The sequence below is a fragment of the Falco punctatus genome (assembly GCF_963210335.1).
Source record: "Falco punctatus genome assembly, chromosome: 5".
NCBI classification, from domain to species: Eukaryota; Metazoa; Chordata; class Aves; order Falconiformes; family Falconidae; genus Falco; species Falco punctatus.
In genome coordinates this window covers 75,067,981-75,095,580 of record NC_137584.1, presented here as the reverse complement: position 1 = coordinate 75,095,580, position 27,600 = coordinate 75,067,981, and the positions used below count along the sequence as shown (strand labels likewise).

At 49.4% G+C, this 27,600-nt stretch overlaps 1 protein-coding gene across 2 annotated transcripts; it reads left to right on the top strand.

The window, feature by feature from the left end:
• Positions 1-206: 206 nt before the first annotated feature.
• HADHA (hydroxyacyl-CoA dehydrogenase trifunctional multienzyme complex subunit alpha) lies at positions 207-27,522 on the top strand. 2 transcript variants are annotated; one of them, XM_080390345.1, is made up of 21 exons: positions 248-357; positions 3,584-3,625; positions 4,803-4,844; positions 4,931-5,001; positions 5,805-5,938; positions 7,155-7,293; positions 8,316-8,435; positions 8,520-8,622; positions 11,974-12,096; positions 12,766-12,884; positions 13,616-13,672; positions 17,381-17,490; positions 17,775-17,909; positions 18,574-18,745; positions 19,458-19,544; positions 22,082-22,222; positions 23,459-23,527; positions 23,919-24,114; positions 24,999-25,113; positions 25,699-25,844; positions 27,015-27,522. In XM_080390345.1, exons 1-21 carry the CDS (start codon positions 270-272, stop codon positions 27,158-27,160), a joined length of 2,355 nt encoding a protein of 784 aa, XP_080246471.1. In that variant the 5' UTR covers positions 248-269; the 3' UTR covers positions 27,161-27,522. The 2 variants fall into 2 exon arrangements, with proteins under 2 accessions (XP_080246472.1, XP_080246471.1); XM_080390346.1 differs by lacking the exon at positions 3,584-3,625 and having other exon boundaries at positions 207-357.
• The last annotated feature ends 78 nt before the right edge of the window (positions 27,523-27,600 follow it).

Below are 27,600 nucleotides of genomic sequence, written 5' to 3'. Positions count from 1 at the left end.
GCCTCCCGGGTGCCCGCCGCCCGTCCCGTAGCCCCTGCCCGCGCCCTCCCGCGCTCCCGTCCTCCCGCCAGCCTCCGCCGCCGCTCGGTACAGACCGAAAAGTTCCGAGACCTCGCGGTGAGCGCGAAAGAGCGAAGGAGGCGGGAGGCGGCTGCGGCGCAGGGAACAGGCAGCGCCGCGGACAGCCGCGGGCGGGGCGGGGCTGGCGGGCACGGCGCGGCCAAGCCCCCGGGCGGCCTCTCCCTCATTCGACCTCGCGCGCAGCTAAGATGGCGGCCGCGGTGCGCGCTGTCGGCAGCCTGAGGCGCTTCGCGGCCGCCGCCAAGTACGGCCCGTCCCGCCACCCACCGCCCGCGGGTGAGCCGGCGCCTCCGGGGCGGCGGCTGCCGCCTCCTGCGCCGGAGGGGAGCGGGGGGCAGGTGGTGGGAATGGGCGCGGTCTCTCGGGGTGGGATAGCCACGCGTGAGGGACGGGGTGGCGCTGAGCGGGGTGGCGCGGGGCGGTGTGCCCACGCGCGGGGGTGGGGGGCGGAGGGCAGGGTGTCACGGAGGGGGTCACCGGGTGGTGTGGCCTCGGCTGTCAGCGTACGGCGTGTGAGAAGCGGGGAAGGGTCTCTGAGGAACAGGGCGGGGGTTCTCCCTGGGGGAGCTGTGGGGTGGGGGCTGCCCCCGCGGGGGTGTCCCTGCGTGTGTATGTGTCCCGTGGGAGGGATGTCGTCCCCACGGCCAGGGAATCGCGCAGGGGGATCCTTGGTCTGTGCCTAACCCATTCTGCCGAGGTTTCCCCAGGGCGGGGCTCGGTGCCTCGGTGTTCTGGGAGGCCACGGGGTGGGTGGTGTCCCCCCCGGCAGGCTGGCTTTCCTGTGCCTGGCCACGCCCCCTCTGTCCTCGCGTATTTTGGGAATGTGCGTATGGCTCTGGGGGGTCCCTGTGACCCTGCATTGCAGGGGGGGAGAGGCCGGGCGCAGACCCTCCAGTCAGGATTGTCCTTGGCACGTGAGCTGATCCCCGGGGAGAGAATGTCCTTATATATATGCGTGTCCCCAGTGCCCCAGTTTGCATGCCTGGCAGGGTGGGGGTGTCCCCGTGTCGTTGGATGTCTGGATCCTGGGGCTGTCCTCCAGCCACGAAGGCATGTCAGTGGGAAGGGGATATCCCCACGTCCCTGCACCATGGGAAGAATGCCCCCAGGCACTTTAGCATTTCCAGGTGCCCCACAATCTGTTCATTTTGGTACACAGACATTTCAGCCATTGATTAATGCTCCCTTGTGATCTGCAACCCAGGTGGGGCCTTGCCTTGGCAGTCTCTTGCTTGCTTGGAGTACTGGGTTGTGGTGCTTCCTTGCAGAGCTTCCAAAGCGAGGAGTCACCAGGTACCCCTAGCAAAGCTAAAGGGCAAGTCCTAGAGGCACTGGAAACCAGTTCTTGTTTCTGCACTTTGAAGGGCTTCAGGATCTGGTATCAATGTTGACCTGAAATCTAGCAGTGCTTCATTTAAACCTAAACCTGGACTTGGCAGTGCTAAGTTAGTGGTTGGACTCAATGGTCTTAAAGGACTTTTTCAGCCTAAATAGCACCCGTCTTATGTGTGGTGTTGGAGCAAGGTTTTACTTGAGCTGGTTGCTCAAGGAGCAGGGTGCTGCAGTCTGTAACAAGCAGAACTGTGGTAACTCCAGTGAGTGCTCAGGCTGTCATCGGTTGGACTCGTGTTATAACTGGCAAAATTCTTCATTGCATACAGTCCTGGAGCTGTGAGGATGCTGTCACTCACCATAATTAATAATGTTGTTCTGCCATAACAAATTGTTTGTTAAACTGGATGCAAAGCTCGCTAGGGCAGGCCAAAAAGCATGCAAAAGGCAGCAAGCAGACAGCATGAGCTCGAGAGCTGGCTGTACCTGCTGAGCCACATGCCATGGGCTAGCAGGTTCCCAGAGGGGATAGGAAAACTTAGTTTGCCAAAACTTTCCTGTCTCACAGCTCGCAGTTTGGCACTCTGTGCCATCAGCTCGCAGATACAGGCTGAAGGTGTGGGTGGTCGTCCTAAGCTTCAGCTGGCTTGCTCTGCTGGTGCTTGTCTTGGTCCAGGACTGCAGGAAGGCTTTTCCCCTGACCATCCATGGATGCTGTTCCCACTTCAAGGGGTATGCCGCGTCTGGGTGAGTGGAAGGGTGGGAAGGGGAAGTGCTGGACAGGGAGGCAGCTGAGGAAATAAGAGAGGAAAGAGAAAGTGGGAAGAAACCAGTCCTGGCTGGGGTGTGTGAAAGGGGTGTTTTCCATTCTCTGCTGCATCCAAATTCATGGCAAAATCCTGAGAGCAGCTGTCTGAAGTGTCGGCATCCCTGTGTTTAGATGGTCTTTTAATTGGAGTGAGTGAAGTAGTGAAAATGGGATCAATATTCAAGGCTTTTAATTCTAGAATGAATGTAAGTGAAATAGTGGAAGCATACATCTGGCCTGCTGCTGCTTCCTTAAGCGCTCAGAAGAGGGATTTTTCTGGCTCCAGTCTTGGCAAGTTACCATCGTACTGCTGAATGAATCAATGTCTAAAGCAGATGTGCTGTGACTGTGACCAAGTAACTGTGCTTTTAGTCGTAGACGTGGAAAACATCTTCCATGTCTACGACTAAAAGCACAGTTACTTGGTCACAGTCACAGCACAAATATTCTGGCCTCTAAAATAAAATACTGTCGGGCTAAAGCAACCTCACTTAAATATGAAGCAGCTGTTACTCTGACAGTACCTTTCCCAAAAGAGTCTATATTAAAATGTAGTGAGATGTGTTCAGTTGTGCCCTTGATATATTTTTTTTCCCTCCTTCATATCTCTTGTTTTGCTAGAACTCACAGGCAAAATGGAATTCAAGGTTTAATGTTTTCATGGAAGCAGTTTGTTTGGAAACTGATATGAAAGAGGAAAGCATGTTAGACCATAGGAAAAGGTTAATTAATCCATTCCATTTTTAATTGACGTTGTCTGTTTTGCACTCGGATGTATTTTTTACTACGTAGTCAATGCCTTGCTCTCAGTAAATGTTCCCACATCCCAGCCTCAGCAGATGCATGGCTGAGGGTGTGGAAGAAAAACATTATCACTTGCCTTGCAGCTGAGATTTGTTTGGTCTAATTCTCCTTCCTGCTGTGCCTTGCCATGTGTAGCCATGCAGGATTGAAGGGAATGAATTCAGTAGAGTTCAGTCCTTGCCTTCTTTTTAAAGCAGTGGGGCTGTCTGGCTTTTATTGGGTTAAAATGCTGCTGTTAATAGCATCATATTCTGCTGAGGAGCATCTGTCAGCAGAGAAATTGTTGTCGGACCATGCTTGGTTTTGTGGGGAAGTAAATATTGGTGCTTATTTTCAGGTGTACCTGACCTTAGCGCACAAAAGGTTTCAGAAAATTAATGTTGGCTACAGAAATCACAATCTGGATATTGTTCTAGGCAAAAAATACTTTAAAGTAGCTTTGGAGTGGAAAGCAGTTCACTCTTTGTTTATAAAATGATATTGTGGGCACATGACGGACACATGTATACCCAAATCTGTTCACCCGGACAGACTGACACTGAATTTCCATCCCCACAGCGTCACACCGTGTATCCTGGGCTCAGGGAATGGAGCACAAAGGTCAGTCCCTACTGCCAGCACTGGAGACGAAGTGGAAAAAGGGCCAAAGTGCAGTGGAGCTCCAGCCCTGACCCAGTGTCACGGGGCTGTAGGGAGAGGAAGCACCTGTTGGTGAGGTGCAGGCTGAGGTTTTAAGCTTGTTTTCCCTGTATTGGATTTTCTGTCTTCTTGCTGCTGAGAATGGGAATGTTTCATTCCTAAACATTTTATCAGCATTGAGCGGTAGTTTTCCCCTAGTTAAATGGCTATGTTCCAGTTGGTAGATGCGCATATGTAACGCTTTTACTAGATTTCAGACTTAAAGCAGCTTTGGCAGGGATTCAGCCTAGATCTGCTCTAGAGGATTCTCTTGGTCAAGATCAAGGTCAATTCAGCTGAACTGAGATTCATTTGTGTCTTGAGAGACCATCAGGCCAAATACAATTTCTCATTAGAAAAAGGAGATCTGGGATTTATAAGGTGGAAAGTGGCATTTCACGTATGGACGGATCTTGTTCATACCATGGCCTGAGTTTTATGGGTGCTTTGAAACAAGACAAGTTTGTCTACATGCTTCCATATGCAATTAGTAGAGATGGATTAAGTATTTTGTTTATAGATGGGGAGGCAAGAATAAATATTTGCTGTGCTCTTTTTGTTGCTCACCAGATGTATACCCTGAGATCTCTGAAGTAATACTTGGGGTGGCACCATTCACTGCCAGAAAGAGTGTGTTTTTGTAGAAATATTCTAAGGCAGTTATGTTTGATTTGCAGAGAAGCTAACTTGCCTGCTTGAAACTCTCTATAAAGTGCAGCAATGTCTCTGGTTTAGGGTGTGAAGAAGTGTTGAACTCTGCATACTAAAGGCAAAACACCCCTGGGTGCCACCTGCTTCACCTTGTCAGCTCTTTGGGAAGAAGGCTTTGATTATTTTTTCTTTGTGCTTGCTTTGGCATTGCTGTTGTTGGAAGCCCTAGTGTGGAATCTGCGCTGTGAAGGTCACTTCAGTAGTATGGAATCTACTGAACTCTGGTGGTGGCACAGGTCAAGCCATAAGAGAAAGAACCGGCTTGTACTCGGATTTTCCAAAACGCTGTACTTGGCACATGAGGGGAGGTGGGAGGATGCGTTAATAAGGGAGAGTTAAGCTGAGGCTACTGAGAATTCCTTTAATACCTGCAATATCTTTTCTTTAGGTTATGCTTGCCGTAACATCTCCACCTCCACTGCTCTTCAGAGTAAGTGTAAAGCTTTTCTGTGTGAGTTCATCCTCTTTCTTAAAATCCACTGAGCATAAGCTGATAACACATTTGTTTGTTTCCAGCTAGAACCCACGTTAACTATGATATCAAAGGAGATGTTGCCGTTGTACGCTTCAATTCACCAAATTCAAAGGTACTGTTTTAGCTGGCTGTGGTTAATAGGCATAGCAATGGAAATGGTAGGAATAGCAGTCATACAGCGAAGGCATTGAAAAATCTAATTTGAGATTAAAAACTTCCCTAACATGCAGCCTTTCAAAGTTGTGAGCAAAGTAGAAATAGTAAAATGAGCATTAGGATGTTTAATGAGACATGTGAAAATGCCTCATGGAATTATTTTGTGTGTACTAAGCTAACTTGTCTCTCACTGGCACAAGATACTGTTAAATTTTCTTAAGGTCTTGGATTCAAGACAGTTAGGAGAGTGTCTGTTACATAGAAAAAAAAACAGCTTAGAAGCTCATAAAAATCTGTGTTTAAGGTCACAAACCCACTGTTGGTGAGGTTAAGGAGAAACATCTTAATAAAAGATTATTTGGTGACCTGCTGCGAGGCTTCATCTTGGAGGTGTGGGTTTTTGCTCACAGTATTATGACTTAGAATGAACTATTATAGCAAGTCTGGGCTCAATTTGAGCACCCCAGAAGTGTTACAATTGTGCCAAGTAGTGGTCTGGCTGTTGGGTGAATTCCTGGATGGCCTAGTCTCACCACCCCGCCCCCCCCCAGAAGGCAAATCTTGAAAGGCTGTAGAGCTGCTGCTCCTGCTGGCTTGGAAAATCCATTCAGGCCTGCCATTGGTTTTGGCTTTTTGGTGTCAGTCTGTCTTCTGTGCAAGTTTTCTGATGATGTGACGATTGAGTCCAGTACTGAATCAGAGGTTAAACTGTGCTGTCTCATGGGCTCCCTATTTACAATGCTTATTTGCCGCTTTCAGGTGAACACTCTGTCCAAACAATTTAGCTCGGAGTTTACCGATGTAATGAATGAGATCTGGGCCAATGAAGCTGTCAAAAGTGCCGTCCTCATCTCTTCAAAGCCAGGTTCTTTCATTGCTGGAGCAGATCTCAAGTAAGTACAGGGCATTAGAAATTATGCTGATGGAGCTTTCTCTGAAGTCCAGCATCCGCGGCCAGCAGTCTGGTGTGCTGTGAAGTCTGAGCAGTTTGTTGCTGACATCTCCCCAGGGGCGTGGCAGAGGCTGGGAATGAAATCTGTGTCCACAGAGTGCCCAGCTTGCTCAAGTGAAGTTAGGACCTTGATAAAGAGGAACATGACACTGGCTGTAACACTTGGTCACTCCTTCCTGTGTGCTGGAGTGCAGCCAAGGAAGCCTGTCCTAGCTCTGGGATAAGCATTGTCCTTTGGTTTGGGATGCAACAAGAGCAGATAATTTATATGCAGGACTTCGTTTAAGCTGGGTTTGAGTGCCTGGCAGTCTGCCAGCATGGCCCCTTGATTAGGCAGGATTTGGCACTCTGCCACGTGGAGCATCTGAGCAGCCTCCCAGGCAATTCAGCATGCATAACTTTTGCAGGTTGTGGGACGACCTGTGTGGGTCCTCTCACTGGGACCTGGAGTGCCGTTGGCTCCTAGTCCTGACCTAAGGCAGGACAGAATAGTTGTTTAAAGATGTTAAAAGCCAGAAAGCTCTGAGGAAGGAATGTAAATTATAAATAGACCCTTCAGAACCTTTTTGGCTGGCCTTATTCAGGGGCAGAGGCTTGATATATGTTGTGGTGGGAAGGAGGCAATAGGTAGAGCTGGTAAGCAGAGCAAAAGAACAGGCTGTGTTTGAGGTTTCTGCTGGTCTCAACACTACGAGCCTCTTGAGTTGAGCCTGCCTGGCAAACACTGCTAGCCTCCATGAGAATAATTGGCACAGGGAGTCTCTAATTGGCAGAGTGCAACATCAGAGCACTGGCCATCTGCTCCTCTAAAAAGTGATTCTGGGCTCCCCCCTCCACCCTTCCTGGCAAGTGCTTTGAGGCTTCCTATGACCCTTCCTCCTCTCCCCCAAAGGTTTTCAAAGCTCTTACACAAGGAAACTCATTCACTGCCTGCAGGCACAGCCCAGTGTCAGCGTGCAGTGACTTAACCTACTGAATTTAGTAGTCTTCCTGTGTTGTCTGTTAATCTAAGACTAGGAGATGAAATAGCTCTTGCCTGCCTGTCAGTCACTGGAGCTTTGTGGGAAAAGAGAACAAACTCGTTGAAGCACTTCTTATTTTACTGCTGTTTTCCCAGTGCTTTTCCAGTTCTGATCAGCCTTTCTGCCTCACTGCAGCATGCTTGAAGCCTGCAAGACTTCTCAGGAAGTGACTCAGCTCTCTCAGGAAGGACAGAAGATGCTAGAAAAAATTGAGCAGTCTTCAAAGCCCATAGTTGCTGCCATCAGTGGGTCCTGCCTGGGAGGAGGACTGGAGGTACTGACCAATTCTGGGTCTGACAAGCAGGTGTGGGAGTTGATAGCACTGGTTCTCTAAACTATACAAATGATGCCTGCAGGGCCACTTCCTGTGAGAGGGATTTGAGACCTGATGGGGGTTCATTACATCCATTCAAATGAGTTTGTAGCAAGTTAATAGGTCGCTTGTGCTTCAGGGCTCTGCCATGCTAATTTTTCTGCTTCTGTTGAGAGCAAGCTAATGAAATATGAATCTACATGGGCCAGGCTAATATTTAGATAAGAGCGTCCCAGGGAAAACCGGCTGTTTCCAGCAGGCCTTGGATCTGGATAAATGCTGCTGGCAGAGTCCAGGCTGGAAATTGCTGCTTTTCAGATGAAGCAAGTCTCATATCCCAGCACCTTCTATTCTTTAAAAGGTTGTTGCGAGACAGATGAGTGCAGGGAACCTGGCCAGGCTCCACGCAGGCCTGCAGTACTCTGCTCCATAGCTTGCCACTTTGACTGCAATATTTGCTTCATAACCTCCATCTAGGATTTTGTAAACTGAAAGAGACTTGCAATTTCTGGAGCAAGGTTACTAATAAAGCATAATAACCTTGTGGGATTGGAGTTGCTTCAGTCTTGTGCTGATTTCTGCAGCAGTCACACAGCTTTTTACAAGCACTGTGGTGTCAGATCTGGACTTGGTGATCCAGTGATAAACCAAGAATCATGGCTGATGTGTAAATGGGACCATGCTGTCAGCGTAGTGAATGAATTTAGTCCTTGATGGTCTAGATGAGATTTTAAAATAGCTTGGCTCAGTTTGGTAGTTTCATGTTCATGTTGTAACTGCTTGCTGTCATCTGCCTGTTGCGCTCTTCTTGCTGGAAGAAGCCATAAGTGAGCCCAGAGGGAATTTGGGCAGTTGAATTAGGGAGCTGGAGTAGGGTTGGGAGGAAAGCTGAGGCAGTGTGTGTAATAGACCTTTGTGATGGATGCCCAGTTCTTCTGTGGCCTTTGACAGGGAAACCTTCAGTTTTCTCTTCCTTTTCTAAGGTTGCCATTGCCTGTCACTACAGAATAGCAGTAAAGGACAAGAAAACAGTTTTGGCAACACCTGAAGTGTTACTGGGTCTCTTGCCAGGAGCAGGGGGTACTCAGAGGCTGCCAAAGATGGTAAGTAAGAGGAAAACTTTACATAGTAGCCTGTTCTGCTGCATGGCATGCTCCTGTTCTGAAATCCCCTTTCTGCCCTTCCAGGTGGGACTTCCTGCTGCCTTTGATATGATGCTGACGGGAAGGAACATCCGTGCTGACAGAGCAAAGAAGATGGGTCTGGTTGACCAGTTGGTAGACCCACTAGGTCAGACGTGATGCCTCTGAGATTCCTGATCTGCTGCCTGTCAGTTAATCTCTCTACCTTACTGAAATGGGTAGAGAAGCCATTCATGCAGCCAGAAGTCTAGTGGGGACAGAATATTGGGACTGCAAAGTCCTTGCTATGCTCTGCAGTGCAATCTCCATTCCTACCTTAGAAGCGTATGCATGCAGACCTGGAATCGTCAGGCTTCTGCTAAAGCTGAGTGACCAGGGAAAGGTTAACATAGAGGGCAGGCCTGCTGGCACTCTTGCATAAGCTAATTATACAGATAAGAACCTGCATTCCTCATTTATCATGTTAGAGGGACAGATTACAATCCATAATGAAAGGAGAATAGGTGACCAATGTCTGTATTTATGCAGCCTGTAAGTGTTAATCTGTGACAAGATCTTGAGAAGAAGCCAACTCCCATGGCTTAGGTGCTCTGAATCGCCCACTGACTTTCAGCTGGGTGGAGCAAACCTTGCAAACTGCAGACTTCCAATTGCTGAGCAGGCTAATGAATAATTTCTTGCTTCTGCTGTTTCTTCGCTAGGGCAGCTTTCTTGGAAGCTGACTGGAGGGGCAAGCCCTCCACAGCTGCCTTGGAGAAGTCTGGGCAGCTGTGGCCAGGCATCAGAATGGAAACCACTTTGCCAGCTGGTACTGCCATATAGTTGCAGGTTGCTGGCTTGGTTTTCCCAGGCAGAGCACAGCCAGAGTACCTTGGTGGCTCTTAGCTCCTGTAGTGGAAGAAAATAAAATAAAAAGATGCTGCTGCCTACTCTGAGAAATGCAAGGGAAGCCTTTGTGTCTGTTCTGTCTCGTGTGCCAGTGTTCAGCTGGATGAGATATCCTTAGATCTATTCTCGCTTTTAGAACGAATCAGTGGTACTCGGGCTTGAATTAAAATTGCTTGAACAAACTTTACCACTCTATACTTGCTTAAATGTGAACAGGCTTTTAAGAGCCACCAAGTGTGGCTTTTTATACCAATGATTACACTGGCTTGCTTAAAGGAAACGAACTTTCTGAAGAGCTGTTTGGAATCCTGGCTGAGACTAGATAAGCACATAGGAGGAACACAAAAACAAATTATATGCAAGCATTAAGAGTCATTCCTCCTTCATTCAAATAGCAGCCAGTGCCAGAAGGCTTTCTGCTGAGTATTCACATGTTCATTCTCAATGTCTGGGGGAAAGCAGCTTTAAATGGGGTGATGCTTTAACTGATTGTAGAAAGCTTTTGAGAGACAGCATTAACCAGGAGGCAATTTCATGGGGTGTGATCAGTCCTCCTTCAGCAGAAAGCTTTACAGCGTTCTCTTGATATATTTACTGCTGTGCCCAGATCTAATTCTGGCGTGTGCCATTTATACAAGAAAGCAGATGTGAGTCAAGAGCTTGGAGTTCCTGGGTTAGGACAAAATGTTGAGAGGCAACCGCAAGTAAAGTAAACCTGCAGATGTGAGTTTGACCACCTTGCCTTGAATAGTTCTTATAGCTCAGACTTACAAGTAAACAGTTCTTTTCTTCAGCTGTAGTATCAAAGTCCAGTGCCTGTTGGCATTGAACACCCAAGCTAATGGGAAGAGGTGGTCAGGTGTTCACATCTTGTAGCACATCAGGTCACTAAAGCTCAAGGTCTCAGGCATGTTGCTTTGAAGTGGTGGAAAGAGAATTTGAAAGCTGGTAAGGTTTGGGCTCAGAAATCCCAAATGCTCTCAAATTTCCAATAAATTTTCTGAAATCCACTGTGTATTGCTGAAACATAGATTATACAGCAGCTCTGGATTGTTTTCTGTGCTGCCAGTAAAATGAAATATGCTGTTTTGTTTGGAGAGTTTTCGCCCAGGCTGGCCCTGACTTACTGCCAGGGTATGAGTGAGACTTCCCAACAGGGAGCTTTCATGATCTGGTTAAAATGTATGTGTTCCTTTACTTGCTGCTTGCTGAGAGACCCTCCAAGAGGCAGCATCGTCTGGGGTCTGTGGAGTATACGCTCTCAAGATCTTATGCAGAGAGATGAAATCTTAAAGTTGAAGACCTCAGCTTCGGGTGGAGGGAGAGAGTAGTGGGAAGTGAAGGAGCAGGGGGGTTCTGTTTTTTGTTTAACTGTCTTCTGTGTCAGGGAGTAGTTGTCTGCACTGGTGTTTTCTTAGCTCTGAGGACTTTGTGCAGCATCTGGGTGTGGTTGGGGCAGTTTATAGTGGAGGTTAATGAGGTTGCTGAAATGTAAGGATGCAGACTTGTAGCCTCATCAGGTTTGTTCTGCTAGTTCAGGGGCAGCCGAAGACTGCACGTTTAGCTGCAGGCTCCCTGTGGTGACCCTGTGCAGAATCACTGGGCATTGCTCTTTCATTAATGACTCATTGTGTTTGCCTCTAGCAACCTTACACAGCTGCCTTTTCAACCCTGTACTCTGTGCTTCTGCAGTGATGGTACAAGTCCTCTGCTTGAAATTGTACACCCATCCTCAGAGATTACTAAAACTTCATTTTGTGGTGACTTGCTTTGTTGTTTGTGGGACAGCTTTAAGTTAGGCTAGGTGTTACTGTGTGTTGCACTAGGTAAAGCAAGTGAGAGATTTCCTGCACCTGAAGTCAAAGGTTGAGGTTTCATTGGACATCAGCTCCAGTACAGGTAATTTTCAGGGGCTCAGTGCTTCATAACTGTTGTCGGTAAGTTTACGAAGCAACAGTGTTGGCACAACGTAGTTGTGCAGACTTACCGCCTAAGAAAGGAGAGGTGCAACAAGGGGGAGGGGAAGAAGGACACAGGTTCTGTTGAGATACACATGTCTGCAATTATGCAAAGTAAAATGTTTTGCTTTGGGTTGGGTTGAGGAATGAAGAGCACAATTTGCAAAAAGATGGTCAGGTGCTGAAACAGGGACCCAAGAGGGGTGGTGGGGCCTCCATCCTTGGAGGTGTTCAGAGACTGACAGATGTCCCTGAGCAACCTCATCCAATTCCAAAGTAGGATTTAACTTTGAACTTGGCCCTGCTTTGAGCGGCAGGTCAGACCAGCTGGCCTCCCATGTCCCCTTCCAACCAAAGCTATTCCACGGTACTATGAAAGTAGCATTGATGTTTAAGTGCATATGGATGTCTGCTCCCATTGGGAGCAATTTTGGCATTTCTGTATAATGCCAGGTATATTAAATGCCTTGGCGTTTTCATATAGGTGCCTGTTGAGCCTTTCCATCATTGTTCGTAATCAAGATAAGTCAAACAGGTTGGGGGAATAGTGGTAACAGAACATCATGTTGCTGTCTCATCCTTGCTTCTCCACATTGGCATCCATCAGCGATAACTTCTTGTGCATTTCATCAAGACTTCTTTTGTATTCACAGGGCCAGGCACGAAGGCTCCAGAAGCACGAACAATTGAGTACTTGGAGGAAGTAGCAATTGGCTTTGCCAGAGGACTAGCCAACAGGACTGTGTCTACCAAAAGATCGAAAGGGCTAATGCAGAGTAAGTGTGAGCATCATGGCCAAATCCCAAGGGACTCTAGTTGAGTATAATCCATCTTTGCTTCTCAGGGGTATATTTGTACTTCTACTTAACTTGGTTTTGAAAATGGAATTATTTCATGTTGTAATTGTCTCTTAAGCCAGGTGGGTTGGTAGAGAAAACATTGCTCTGCAGACCTGGTCTTCAAGTAGTGTTGCCAGAACTGTTCATGGTGGCTCCTGAAGTGTACTAGAAGGGAGCCAGGCCTCTGGGAGAGAGCAGCAGCTACCTCCAGAGGACTGTCCATCTTCAAAGATTTAGTAGCAAGTTCTGCACCAAGCTTGTGTAATCAAGTGGGAAGAGGCACATGGGTCTGCTCTGCACTAACCCTCTTTAGCGGAGCCCTTAGGCAGTTACCAGAGCCCAGAAACTATGCCATCTTTGTGTGAGTTCTGCTCCCCAGAGCTCAGTCTGTCACCAGTTGTATTAGGAGGATACTTCAGCCCTAAATGAGGCTTGTCCGTGGAACAAGTGGTAGAAACCCTTCTGAGCAGGCCATGTTACCTGTGGCTGAGTTTCAGGTGCATGTTTCTATTGCAGATATGCAATTCACATCTATACGTTTTAATCATTTAAAGGCTGATTGTGCATATAGCACTGTGCTGAGACATGTTTTGTCCCGTCTTGCAGAGATAACAGACTATGCCATGGCTCTTCCATTTGTGAGGCAGCAAGTCTACAAGACAGTGGAGAGCAAAGTTCAGAAGCAAACCAAAGGACTCTACCCTGCTCCACTAAAGATCATTGAGGTAACCCCTGCTGTGAGGCATAAGAAACTGTAGTGAAGGTGGGTCTGTGGGATAACTTGGCAACAGAGGGAAGATGGTTCCTTCCTCAGAGTCAAGCCACAGTGTCCTGATCTTCACAGATGATCAGACTTGATGAGAGCTAGCTGTGTGGTGTATCCAGCAAGAAGGAATGTAAATAAATTTGGAATAGCTTCCCAGAATATGATCACCATTTTATTTGGTACCAGTAAGGGGTAGATCAAGAATCCCAGCTGAGGGAAGGCTTAGCTGGAATACTTTGTGAAACTTTCAGCTGCAACTTTTCAAGGTTTCCTGTACAGTTTCTAAAGAGTTGTGCTGAACCTGTTTGAAGCTAGGGAGATACAAATTGCTTTTTCATATAGCACTAACCACACACTACTTTGAAGGTTAGTCTCGTGAGTTACACAGGCATTTTATTACTTGCAGACACTGTCCATGGTTGAATCCTTAAAGTGACTTTTCACTATTTAAGTTGTTGCTAAGACTTCTCTAAAACCTGTGAATGCCTCCCTCTGACTCTGAGAACAGTGACATTACAGGAATACAGTCCTACTGACAACTGCTGAAACGACAAGGGATGTGTAAAAATTAATCTGATGGAACACTCCTTGCCATCTATCCTGTGCTAGAAGGACAAGGTGATTCATAGCTCTGCAGATGTTGGCAAACATGACTTCAGTGGTGTATCTTTATTGTTCTTTTTTGACTAGGTTGTGAAGACTGGTCTTGATCAGGGGCGTGATGCTGGATACCTCGTTGAATCCCAGGTAAGGAGATTAGATCCCTGGGTAGTAATCAGTAAATTGTGTAGTTGGGGGGGATTTGTGTTTGACCACACACAAAGGATAATATTCATCATAGGCTGCTCAAAATGGTGTCTTACTCCCTGCCCTTTCTTCTGACAGTGGGTCTGTGAAAAAGGCCTGTATTGAACAACAGAACTGTTTGTCAGGATTATTTGTCTGTGAAAACAGTTTGTGCCTTTTCTCATTCCTGTCTGTTATCTTTCTGAGTGGGAAATAACCAGACAGGGTTCACCGATCTAGGTTTCACCTAACAGGACTTTGATTCGTCTGTGTTTGAGCACTGTTTGGGGTTTTTTTTCTGGTCGTCAGATGGGACAGGTAACCTGGAGATGTGGGAGTTAGCACTCTGTCATCAGTGTTTTCAGGCAGTTTGGTTACAAATTACAAATTACAAACAAGTAATTTCCTCCAAGAATTAACTTTCATTTTTCCAGTGCTCTGTTTACTCTGTCACACTTTTTCACAATCACCTTTGTTCAGGATGTTGATTCTCCATTACGCTTGTTCTGCTATTTGTCCTGTTTTCTAGGCCAGATACTTTGTGCTGGTCCTTTTTCACCCATTGATAATTCTGGGTGCTTCTGAAAATTAGGTGGTTTTTTTTCGGTAGTAGTTTCTCTACTAGAACAGGACTTGTCTCTCCTTATCCCTTTGTCAAACTTAGCTACTTAGTAGCCACTCCACTCAGCATACTGGCTAGTACTGGCCACTCAGGGGGACCTCATCAGATGGGAGAACTGGGCAGACAGGAACCTCATGAAGTTCAGCAAAGAGAAATGCCAAGTGGTGCCCCTGGGGAGGAATAACCCCATGCACTGATTCAGGCTGGGGGCCAACTGATTGGAGAGAGTCCAGCAAAGGATGATTAAAAGGCCTGGAGCATCTGGCACATGAGAAGAGGCTGGGAGACCTGGGACAGGAGAAGAGAAGACTTGGGGGATCTTACCAATGTGTATAAATTCCTGGTAGGAAGCAGTAAAGAAGGCATAGCTACACTCTTCTCAGTGGTATCCACTGGCAGAATAAGAGGCAACGGGCACAAACTGCAATGGGAAATTCAACTTCAGTATGCAAACCAACCTTTTTTTTTAAGGTGATTGAATGCTGGAACAGGTGGCCCAGAGAGACTGTGGCGTCTCCCTCTGTGGCAATACTCAAAACCCAGCCAGACATGGTCCTCAGCAGCCTGCTCTGGTTGATCCTGTTCCGAGCAATGGGGTGGGACAAGGCGATCTCCACAGGTCTCTTCCAGCCTCAACTGTTCAGCGATTCTGTGATTCTGTGAAATGAGTCTCTATTTAATTCTTCCTTTCCCTTCAATTCTTTAGTTTCCTGGCACATCAGTTGAGTTTAGCACCAATAATGACTGTTAAGGGTAATAAAGTCCTTTGCGTTTTAAGGCCCAGAAGACTTCACCTCTTATTCTGAGTGCTGCTTTTCCCCTTTGTAGGTCCAGCCAGTGGTGAGACTGAGCAGGTATTAGAATCATAGAAGAGGTGTCCTGTCGCTGAGGTGTAGGTACACACACATACATGCTCACAAACACAGAGTACACACACAGCTGCCTGCACAGATAGCACAGTGCCTTTGCTGCTGACACCCACATGAACACAAACCCCTCGCAGGCATGGCCAGCGTGGATGATCGATGCTGTTCCTCCTGGTGGGCTGATCAGAATTGAAGTTCATGTGCAGCAGCAGTAAGTGCACATATGTGCGCATGCATGCACAGCCCTTTAGTAGCTGGCTCTAGGGGTTTCATCTGTCAGCTCATTGGCCTCAGGGCCCAGTCTGACTAGCTGCTGGCACACGGACCTCATGTCCTAAATGCCATTCAGTCCTCCTTGGAGTTTGCTAGTGACACACATGGGAAAATAGAAATAGAGTTTACTATGGAGGTAGGACAGACTCTGGTGGGCAGGTCATGGGCTTGGGCAGGCAAGCCTACTCACCAGTGGCTTGCTTATGCGTGACTCTTTTATTCCATGCACACACGGTCTTTGTTTTCCCATGCTTGTTCATCTTTAGCCATCTTGATCCCTCCCTTTCTCTGCCCTTGTCTATGCCTTAATAAACAACCTGCCCCTAATTAGTTTTTCCTCACCAGTCCCAGTTTTGCTATGTCTGTACTCAAATGCGTTATTTCTGATACTGAAGAGGTGATTCTGGCTGTGTGCGCTGTCACTGGTGTGGTTACCTGGGTACTCCAGCTCTGCAGACCTGACTCCCCAGAAGACCCACAACACTCCTGTCTGAATATCTCTGTGTTTGGATCATCTCATGTTGCTGCCCCTTAACTGCCAGTGAAATACATCCATCCACCCCCCTAGTACTAGCTGTAACTTTCACCAGCTTCTCACACTGCTGTCACATCCTGAAGTCTTTCCTTTTGTTCTCTTCTGGTGACAAGATCCTGGTCTGAGATGTAGCTATCTGTCTCCTACCTTAACAGAGACATCCTGGGTTCTGTTCTGATTATGGATTCCAGCCACGTTTGGTCTGGTGCTGAATAAAAGGCTTAGGATACTCTGTTCCTTACAGAAAAGAATGAATGTTTTTTTTCTCAAGAATAGCAGCAGGATGGAGATCTTTCCCAGAACCCTCTACAGAATAATAAATGTCGGTGTCGTGTCTTTTGTTTAATGCCTCCCTTTTTCCCCCTAGGATAGGAGAGCTGTAGATTCTTTTACAGGCTTTGTGTTTCTGATATTTTAACGAGCCTCGAAATCACAGGACAGTGGTTGAAGGAAGATATAGCCGGCTCTAAACTACATTGCGTTGGTGGCTTTCCTCAGCTGACTTGGCTCAGACAACATTAGTTTTCTGTCGCCTAACACTGTCTTTTGTCTTCCTGCCTACTTTCCTGTTTCATGCTGAGTACTGGGAAGTTATGCAGGCCTTAGGTTTTGTTGCCTGTCTGTGATCATCTGGCAATAGTATCAGGCTACTGCTATCAGTGAGAACTGGCCCATTTAAAGATTTTTCTCAAAGCCTGAGAGCAGGGCCCTTTCACCTGGAAGCTGCTGGGGCAGTGGCCCCAGCTAGTGCAGGATGCATGCAGGGGAGAAAGGGTCCTGTGTCACTGAAATACAGTCCTGGCACTGGGGAAGTAGAAGTGACTCCTGCATTGATCTCATACAACCCTGCAGCTGCTGGCTGGCCGAGGCTGCCAGGTCGCTTCTGGCTTACCATCATGCCAGTGAACTGCCAGGGAATGCTCCTCCCAAAGCTGTGCTGGGAGAGTGGAAATGAGCTGTGAATGATTCTGTGGATAGGAAGGAGGTGGACGTGGAAATACTATGGCTGCATTTGTTCCCTGGCAGAACCCCTGTCCTTCCAGATATGAGTGTTAGAGAGGTACACGCTCTTTCCCGTGCTTTAAATTATATTGTTTATGAGGAAGGACATTGAACAAGCAGGTTTTTACTGCTTTCTGGCATCCCATGGGGAAGGTAGTGGTGCAAAGTGGGCTGTGCTTGGCACAGAAGGTGCGCCTCTGCAGAGGATATATATGCCCTGTCCATTCTTCCTTTTCTAACCAGGTTACTAGTCTGTGCAGCTACATGGGTGGTCGTGCTCTCCCCTTGCCATGTTTTTGATGGGTGTATGCTGGAAGTGAGAAAGTTGTTAAATGCCAAACCTCTCTGCTTCTCTCTTCCCTTTCTTCCAGAGTTTTGGCCAGCTTGCAGTGACTAAGGAGTCCAAGGCGCTGATGGGGCTTTACCATGGGCAGGTGCTCTGCAAGAAGAACAAGTTTGGAACACCACAGCGAGAGGTCAAGTAAGTGGGATGCCTGAAGGAGCAGTTGGAAGACCTCTGCTAAAAGGCTTTGGGGACCCAGTGGCCTAGTGTCCTGAAAAGCAATGTAGCAGAGCAGAGAGATTTCCAGCCTCCAGAAGGCTGATCCTCTGTAGTTTGGAGGTCTCGCCCACGAGTGAAACCTTCTTGCATAACCTTGCTAAAAATCGTGCCTGGGTGGACAGGATCTGTACGAGTCTGACAGCAGCAATGGAAATTCAGCTATTTTGAGCTTTGAATGTGTCCCCTGGTCCTTTTCTGTGCAGGACTCTGGCAGTTCTGGGAGCAGGGCTCATGGGAGCTGGGATCGCACAGGTTTCCGTGGATAAGGGCCTGAAGACCATTCTGAAGGACACAACACAGCAAGGCTTGGACAGAGGGCAGCAGCAGGTCTTCAAGGGGTATGTGAGTTAAAAGGAATTTGCTCAGGATGGGTTGGGACTAGTCGCCTTTAGTGAAAATACACCTCTGCTTTCAGGCAGTCAGGAACTTCATGACACCTTTGTTCCTTTGGAGTCTTCTACCATCAGATGTCACAGAAATGCTTTCTTTTAAGGTTGCCCTATGCAGTGTGCTGGGATATTGCTACAAAATAGGCACAGTGTATTCAGCCTTAGCTCCTTAGGTAGGTAGATGACCTAACAGATGACTGCTTTAGCTTTTCGATTTAGCAGTAGCTTATAGAGCTAAGGGGGGAGGGAGTCGTCCTGGCTGCCTAAAGGCCACATGTCAGGGGAGGCATTGGGTCAGTCTTCTCAAAAGCTGGATTTCTTTCCCCTGTCCTCCTGGCTCAGCAGTAATGGTTCTTAGCTGTGCATAGTCAGGAGTGTCAGCAGCTGACCTTCAGACTAATGTACCAGCTGAGTTGTGTGAGCAGGGCTCTCCTTTTTCCATATGGAAGGAGGGGCCAGCATGCAGAATGACAGTTATGCTGGATTGGAGATGGTGTCTTGGGTCCCAGCTCCAGAAGGGAGGGAGGAAGGGAAGGGTGCCCTTGGCATTGTGGTGCACCTCCAGCAGTCTGGGCTGGCCTGCTCAGGAGCTGTGACCACTGTCCTTCCCTAGGCTGAACAGCAAGGTGAAGAAGAAGAGTCTGACATCATTTGAGAGGGACTCCATTCTCAGCAACCTTATGGGCCAGCTGGACTACAAGGGCTTTGAGAAGGCAGACATGGTGATCGAGGCTGTGTTTGAGGACATTAACGTCAAGCATAAAGTGCTGAAGGAAGTGGAGGCCGTGAGTATGGGTTCTGAGCCTATGTGGCCCCTGTGCAGTGGAGGCTCAGGGTCATCCTGTCCTGTGCTGTTGGGTTTGTCACATCTTCGCGCTGCAGTTTGGTGCTTGGTGCAAGTTTCTTATGTCAGTACGTGGGTGGGTGTCAAGGGCAGTCTTCCTATTTGCTAAGGATATTTGTTGCTTAATAAGGAGACCATAGTTCTTAGCTGAGTGGGGCAGTTCTGACACAGTTCCGACTCCTGGGAGCCGCTCCAAAAAAACTTGCATTTGTCTGAGCACATTGATATAACAGTAATGTCTTTTGGTATCTCCAGAACTTACATTCCTTTACCTGCTATCCCTAGCTTGCTGCCACTGCTTTTTTCTGTTCAAGAGCATGCCTGGGGAAATAACTGTATTTGTGAAGGAGCTGGTCTGTGCACCTTTCTGAAGTCCCTTTCTGCTGGTCTAATGTGGTTGCAGTGGTCTGGCAGAAACATGGGGGTTCTGTGACTAATATTGCAGGCCTGGGGAGAGTTCAGGGGAAGTCAGGTTTGGCTGAGTTGGGCTGCTGCTTTAGAATTAGTTTCTAGTGCTATCTGCCCTGACAGAGAAAATCAAGTTTGTCTTGTTTGTCAGGGTTACCAGGTGCTGGTACCGTTCCTCTCGGTGCGCTCTGTATCTGACTCTGGAGCCTGTGCATTTACACTGCCTCTTCCACCCCCTGCCACAGGTGATCCCTGCTCACTGTGTCTTCGCCAGTAACACATCTGCCCTGCCAATCAGCCAAATTGCTGCTGTTAGCAAGAGGCCAGAGAAGGTGAGTACCCAGTGCCACATGCCTGCTATGAGTCCACTTTGCGCTGAGGTGCCTGTTGGTGGCAAACTGGCTTTGCTGTAGGTGAGCGCTGGGATCTTTTGCTTCTTCCTCAGAACATGACACAGCTCATCCTCTGCCACCAGTGCAAGCTTTAGACAAAGAGCTTGAGATCTTTGAACAGGCGAGAAAGCGATGAAGGTGTAGGCTCAATCAGAGTGTGATGTTGGCAAGGCAGGGTGCAGCAGGGAGGTCATTGTACTTCAGGAAACATTAATGCACGTGGGGGCAGAGAAGCTGTGGAGAGACTCAAGCTGAGAGAATTCCAGCCAAGACGACTTCCGTCATTTTGGTAAAACAATTAGACATAGGAGTGACTTGCCACAATGGGAAAATGCCTTCTCCTTCTTGGAGAAGGCACTAACCTAGCAGCAAAAAGGGAAGAGAAGTCAGTGACTGGAAACTGAACTTGGAGATGCTGAAACTGAAGCCTTGGTCAGCCATGGAATCAGCTCCTGAGGGGACGGTGAGTTTTTCTGTCTGGCTCTGTGTGATCCATGTGAACAGGGTACCAAGGGCAACATAGCAGCCTGTGGCAGAGCTTTGGAGCAGAGGACTTCTTCATCCCTTTCCTTGAAGGGATGCCTCGCCTTACTGTGAGGGTGGCGAGGCGCTGGCCCAGGCTGCCCAGAGCAGCTGTGGGTGCCCCATCCCTGGCAGGGCTCAAGGCCAGGCTGGACGGGGCTGGGGTCAGCCTGGGCTGCTGGGAGGGGTCCCTGCCTGTGGCAGCGGGTGGGGGGTGGGGGGAAGAACTAGATGGTCTTTAAGGTCCCTTCCAGCCCAAACCATTCTATGCAGTCTAAACGGCATGTAAAGTAACTACATCCTCATCCCTTAGCCCAGGCAAGCGTAGCTGAGTAGGAGCACTGCTTCATGTGGAGCAGCCTGCCCTGAGGGAGGCGCTTGGTGGAATTACCAGCTGAGGGGTGTGAATGCACGAACTGGGAGGTGTCAGCTGCATGCTGGTTTTCATTGCTGTCTGTGACTGCTAAGGGTACCTGTGATATCTGATAGAGTGAGGCTGGCAGGTGTGGCACTGGCCCTACAGGAGACCTTCACCCTTCAGGGAGCAGCAGCAGGAGACCAGACACGACACTGCAGTGTCTGAAGTACCATGAAGGATGTGCGTGACCAGATGAAGCCTCCTTGTGAGGACTAAGCATTGGTCTGGAGTGGCCTTGATATAAAAAGGGGGAAACTCTTTCCCCTCATTTAAAGAATCTGCTTTGCCTGCCTGGGGCTGCAGAAAATGCAGGGAAGAGCGAGCAGTTCCCCCTGTGAGATAATCCCATCTCCCTCTCTAAAACAAGTGGGATAGAGAGACAGCAGCCTGGGGAGGAGAGGGAAGCTCCCGAGTTCAGCTGGAAAGTGTTGCACAGATGCAAAACCACAAGTACCCTTGGCTGGTCCCCTAAACTCCTACAAGGGACTCAAGCCTCCCAAGGGCAGTGTGTTGCCTCTGCTGCTTGTCTTCCTGCAGAAGTTCTGTGGACATCTGCAAAGGTCATAGAGTAACAATATATGTGTCCCAACTGCTGGAGGTTCCTGTGACCTTCGTGAGCCTCTTCCTGGTTTGCTGTCGGACCGTAATTGCATTAGAAATGCACACTGAGGCTTACTTGTTCATACTGGCAAATAACATCCTCTTGCTGTATAAGTTGTCTGTGTAATGACTCTTTATAGGGAGACTAATAGGAAACTGATTAGCGTATTTTCTTTAATTAGTTTTGCAGTCTACAACTTTCCTGCAAGGAGACTCTGACTTATACAGATCTTGGTGCCAAGTGTAGCTTCCAGGAGGCATGAAGGTGACATGCTGATTACATGGTCATGTTAAAGCGAGGCACGCAGCCGAATAATCTCTCCTTAGATGCTGTTCCCAGAGGAAGGCTGCACTTACCTCTATAATTAGTTTCTGGAAACATGCCTTCTTGTCCTCAAATTCACTTCATCACTAAAAAAGAAACAAAGCATTCACAAGCAGAATGCAGGGACTCCTCTCAGCATCTATGTCTTGACTGCTGTTTCACTCTCAAAATCCAGAAGCACCACCACTGAGGTGAGGTGTGTGGCTGCCCTGCCAGCTCAGATAGTTCCTGCAGATCACGCAGAGCCTGTAATTTGCCTGGGAACTGGGCTTGGCTAAGATTCCCAGGCAGGTTTTGCTGCAAGACTGTTAACAAGTACAGAGAGAGCTGAGCAGCACTCTTAGTCCTGTAAGCATTGTACCTTAATTCTCACTGAGGCAAGAGCTGTGGAGCATGGGCATGTCCTTAGGAAAGCCAAGGAGAGAAAGGGAATTGGAGAGCACTCCTGTCAGAGAGGGATACAGTAGAGCATGTGGCTGAATGGGTAGTACACTGTGGTGGTGGGTCCTGCAGCCCATGCTGGCCTGCTTCCCTCTGCAGCTGGACGCTTGCCCAGCAGATTACTCTGGGAGCCAAAATCTGTTTTAACCCTGAGCTCTTCCTTCTGCCTAGGTGATTGGGATGCATTACTTCTCCCCTGTTGACAAAATGCAGCTGCTGGAAATCATCACCACAGACAAAACTTCGCAGGACACGGCTGCTTCTGCTGTTGCTGTTGGCCTCAAACAGGGCAAGGTTGTCATCGTGGTAAAGGTGAGGGAGCACTGCACAAAATATGAGCTGGGATAATAAATAAAAGGGCAAGATTGTGCACTGAGAGGTGGCTGAAACGTAACAGTGAATACACTGGCATTAGTTACTTGTGCTGAGAAGTAAAAATGGAGGTTAGAAGGCAGGTGCTGAGGTGATCCCTCAAGTGTCCTTTAGAGCAGCCATGGACGGCCACAAGGCACAGGTGCCAGCATGAGGAGCTGGCAGTCCTGTTCCGTATAGCTTCCAGGAGGCTGAAGTCTGTAGTGGCATCTGAGATGGAGCAGAGTCCAGGCAAGACACTTGCTGCCTCTTCTCCCTGGCATGCTGCAAGGACAGAGGGTCAGTGGCCAGTAACCCTCCTCTTTCTGGGTTTAGATCTTCTGTAAGAGAGGGCAGAAATACACATGCAAGTGTAGAGAGACCTTGCACAGCAAGGTAGTAGTTGAGAGCAAACTGCTGTGGCCCCTAGGAGGAGGCAGCAGAGCCTCAGAAAGCCCAGAGCTTTGAGTCGTTTGTTAGGCTGACAGCTGCTGGTGAACACACAGCTCTCCAAATGGAGCTGGTCTTGTGCTCTGTGGTAGAAAGCATCAGTGATGCTGTTTCAGCTGTGTGGAAGGTTCAGCCCATAGGCTAAAGGCAGTTTGAGTGTATTTTTGGATTGGTCTTTCCACTGATGCATGAGGTTGCCAGCAATGCTGAGCAGGTCTCTCCTGTGGCGCTGGGAAAACCAGCTTGTCAAAAAGTGCTCTAGGCATCTCTGAAGGCCAGTGGAGATACCGTGCTGCTTCTCTAACCCTCATCCCCCCATTGGATGCCTCCCTGAGTGGCAGTTTGCAGCTAATCTTGTTGCTTCCTGACTCTGAGCAGTATCAGCGGTGAAACAACTGGTTTATGCCTGTTTCACTTGTGCTGAGCACCCTTTCCCTCATCAGCCTGTTGGACTTTGTGAAGCAAGGGGGTTTCTGCAGTCTGCTTGGGACCTCAAGGCACTATTTCACATAAAAACACTCTGGGCTGAAACTTCCAGGGAGTAAGTTCATGGAGGTCTTCAAACGCTACCAAGCCCTACAGGGGAAAAAAAGTGATTCTAGCAGTCACTAACATCCTGTTAGAAATGGAGTTTGGTGTGCCTGAACTGCAGCCTGGGCTGTGAAACGCAGTTCTTGTCCTGCCGAGAGAGGCTGTGTTCCTGCAGTTCGTACTCACCTGCTTTCCTGCTGCACTCCTCTTCCCTAGGACGGGCCTGGCTTCTACACCACGAGGTGCCTGGGGCCAATGCTGGCAGAAGTGGTCCGAGTTCTGCAGGTGTGTATCCTGTCAGCTACTGAGCATCCACCAAACAGTTGTGTAAACTCTGCTTCTTTCTTGCCCCTGATCAGGCTGACCCCAGCCCTGGCTAAGAAGGGAGGTGGGTCACCAGCCCTGCTGCTCCTGATTGTCCCCAGCCTGCTCTTGGCTGAGCTGTAGTCTGATGAGACCTGGCGTGGGCAGTAATGAGGCTCTTTCCTCCCCACGTGGCACCAGAGGAGACTCAGTGGTGCAAGCACAATTACACTGCTCCTGTCTGTAGTCAAAAGGCTAATGGGGCTGCTGGTCAAGGTCTGTGGCCCCAGATGAGCGAGGGCTTTCTGCTCCCACACTGGTTTTCCAGGAGCGTCGCCCAGAGATACTATTGCTTCCCCTTCTGTTCCTGCAGGAGGGCATTGACCCAAAGAAAATAGATGCCATCTCTACAGCCTTCGGCTTTCCTGTGGGTGCTGCCACACTGATCGATGAGGTGGGTGTGGATGTGGCCACGCATGTGGCCGAGGACCTCGGCAAGGCCTTTGGCGAGCGCTTTGGAGGAGGCAGCATTGAATTGTTCAAGCTGATGGTGGAAAAAGGCTTCTTAGGTGAGATGCTAGGCTGTTTTAATCTAACATGTCTCCCCTTTGTTCAAGAAAAAGCGCTAGCATCCATTAGCCTCTGCTGCCTCAGGCGAGAGCAGTCAGAGAACATCCCTGGGGATGGGTCGGGAATCCCTCCCAGCTGTACCCTGGGTAGGCCTTTGGCTGCAGCTAGACCTTCCTTTGCAGAAACAGCAGCAGCAGGCAAAGATGCTGCCCAGAGCAAAGGCAGCAGACAAGATCTCACAAACCTGTGTGGCCCCTTTGTGAAACTTGCACGAGTACTCTGGGACACGGAGAGCAAGTGACTGGAAATAAACATGCTCTAGTGAAGCAAGCCTGAGCTGAGCTTTAGAAGCTCCGTGCAAGGAAAAATTCTGTCTGTGTCCGCATGGTAGAAGCTGTACCCCGGTGGCACTGGGTGCCAGAGGCAGCTGTGTCTGAGCACACCAGGACAGAGCAGCACCTGTCAGTGGGACATGCACTTGGACCATGATGGCTCTCACCGGCCAATGACCATGGCTGTGATCAGACTCCTGGCAGTGAGGGCTGCTCAGGAGATCTTGTCACCTCTGTCCCTTGCTCCCTGGGACTGTTGTCTTTTTGCTGCTGTAACCACAGAAATGTTGGTGTTATTTGACTGTCCTCTGGACCTACTGAAGGCATTGGGGCCTGACAGAGTGGCAACATCTTGCCACGGAGTCAAGACATGGGCCCCCTTCCCTCTGACCTCTGTGAGTCAGCTTGCTCTGAAGTGCAGAGGCAGTGCCTGTGCTGGGAGGAGCTGCTCATTCTAACAGAAGCAGAAGTCACAAGAAGATCAGAGCAAAGGCCTTGGGAGCAAAGGGGACGCATGGCAGGATGTGACTGTCTCCTTTTATCGCTGGCAGGTCGCAAGGCAGGGAAAGGCTTTTATGTTTACCAGGAGGGGGTGAAGAACAGGAACGTGAATTCTGGCATGGATGAGATCTTGGCGCGGTTCAAAGTGCCGGCCAAACCTGAAGTGTAAGTAGCTGTGCATGCTTGAGTGGTGGTGTGGGCTGGCTCTCACCCCTGCCCAGCTCCTTCTGCCTCTGAGCAGCAGCACAAGGGCTGCGCCAGGCAGCACTGGGGGACATCGCTAAACACTGAGTCACTCCAGGTGGCATTTGGTTGTTCCCAGCTGGCGTGTATGGGCAGGTTGTTGGCTCTAGAGAGCCTGTGCTAGCAGGAATGGGGTGTCCTCAAAGTTAAGAGCATTTGCCTGGGTACGTTTGCAGAAAGCTTTTCTTGTGGTGGGGCTTGTCCAGGCAGGTGGGTTGGTGCAGCCTCCGTCATGACCTTCCTGGTGTTGGACCTGTTGTACAGCCTGGTGCTGAAACCTCTCCTGGAGCAATTTCCATCTGGCCTGATCAAGCCTTTGCCATTCTTAGGCAACTGCTTCATGACACATCAAGAACTTAATCCTTATCCTCACATGGATAGAAACGCTCCCCAGTGAGAAACCATTCTCTGCCCTTGGCCTGGCTGTCTCCCACCTGTGCTGGCTTCATGTGCTTCTCCATCCAGCTACTATTACCTGCACAGCCCTTACAGACTCTTTCCTTGCAGCTGCACTGATGAGGACATCCAGATGCGCTTGGTGACGAGGTTTGTGAACGAGGCAGCCATGTGCCTGCAGGAAGGGATCCTCAGCAACCCTGTGGAGGGAGATATTGGTGCTGTGTTCGGCTTGGGCTTCCCACCATGCCTGGGAGGTGAGTTACTGCAGCTGGGGTTTGGGCTGGGCTGCGTGGCTTGGCTTGAAAGCTTCGTAGTGGACTTGCCTGGTGGGCTCTGGCTGCAGTCAGCTGTTAAGGCCAGGTTTGAGCTGCAGTCTGACAAGCCTGAGAGTCCTCCCATGTAAAGCCTGAGCCAGAGAGGTTGCTCCAGTGTTCCTCCCTGTGAGGTGGTGGTGAGCCTGAGAGCTGCTGTGAGATGTTTCCGCCAGGACCCTGTGGAGTTCCTCTGCTGCTACAGCTGTTTCACAGAGCTGTTTCACAGAGCTGTGGCTGGTGGGGATCAAGGAACTCTAACCAGGTCATTTGCTGCGTCTTCAAGCTTGAATAAGAAGGCGGAGTCATGCTGGCCCCAGCCTTGTCAGCCCTTCCTGTGAGAACTTCAAAGGAAGAGCTTTTACCATGCCTGACAGTCACAGGGGGGTAGGTGGGGTGGGAGACTTGCAAAGGCCCTAAATTTTGAAGAAATGCCTGGCTTGCTTTTGTGTAGCCGCATGGTGCCTGGTGAAAAACAAGGCCCTGGTATCTCATCTCTTGCCACTGCTACTTGCCTGGCTGGGTGGGCAGGTGTCTTGCAGCACTTCTAGAAACCTGGTCTCATGCTGCACATGATGTCGAAAAATGGTGCCCAGGGACCCAGCGGTTCCCCCCTGCCTGCCCTCACGTGGCACAGATGAAGCTGAGCTAGTGACTTCAGCCATGGTGTACAGCACTTTGCAGGCCAAGATATTTGTTGGGCCCAGCCATGAGCACGGGCAAAGTCCTTCTGGACCCAACGTGGTGGGCAGCCACAGCCCGCACAGTGGGTGAGGCACGAGCTGACACTTGGTTCACAACTGAAGGATACTCGGGGCTCCTGGGCATGTGGCAGTGCTTCGGCCGAGTACCTAGCACTTTGCCTTCTTGAGGCAAGCTCAGACCAAAGGACCAGTGCCAATCATCTGTCCCCCAGTTTGTCCCCAGCAATTGAGTCTGTCTCCACTCGGTGCTGGTGGACTGGCTGGGAGCAGAGTCCTGTGTTGCCCTGCTGAGAGACTGGAGGTCTCTTTTGGAGCAGGCGGGATTGGCCAGATCCAGCACTTTTGCCCTTCCAAGCACCTTGGTGCTTCTTGCTTCCTCAGCACAGATGTCCCCCCCTGTCCCCGGCAGGTCCCTTCAGGTACACGGACTCCTATGGAGCCAAACAGCTGGTGGACAAGCTGCGGAAGTACGAGGCCGTCTACGGCAGCCAGTTCACGCCATGCCAGCTGCTGCTGGACTATGCCAACAGCCCAAGCAAGAAATTCCACCAGTGAGCATGGCCTGACACCAGCTGCCCATGATGCACCGACCACTGAAGCCGGGCCCACGGGCTCTGCAGCGACACCCTGTTCCCTGTAGGTTAATCTCCAAAGCACCCAGGGGAGGGAGGGAAGGAAGGAGGGTGGCAGCAGACTGCCTCAGGGCTTCTAGTCGTTTCAAGTGCCTTATCAGCTACTGTGTGTTAGGCACCCCCGTCCCCTGCCAGCGTGGGCCTGGTGCCTCCTTGCTGGAAGGGAGGATTTCTTCTGTTTCACCGGCGGAGCTCCCGGTCTGGCAGGCAGCATCCAGCACACGGCTTGCCTTGAGGCCTTGCCTTTCCATAAGCTTCCAACCAAATAAATCCCCGTCTCCTGCGTTTGGACTCCATGCCTGCTTCTCCTCCCATCTCCCTGGGGCAGCAGCCTCTCGGTACCAAGGAAGGGAACCACTCGAG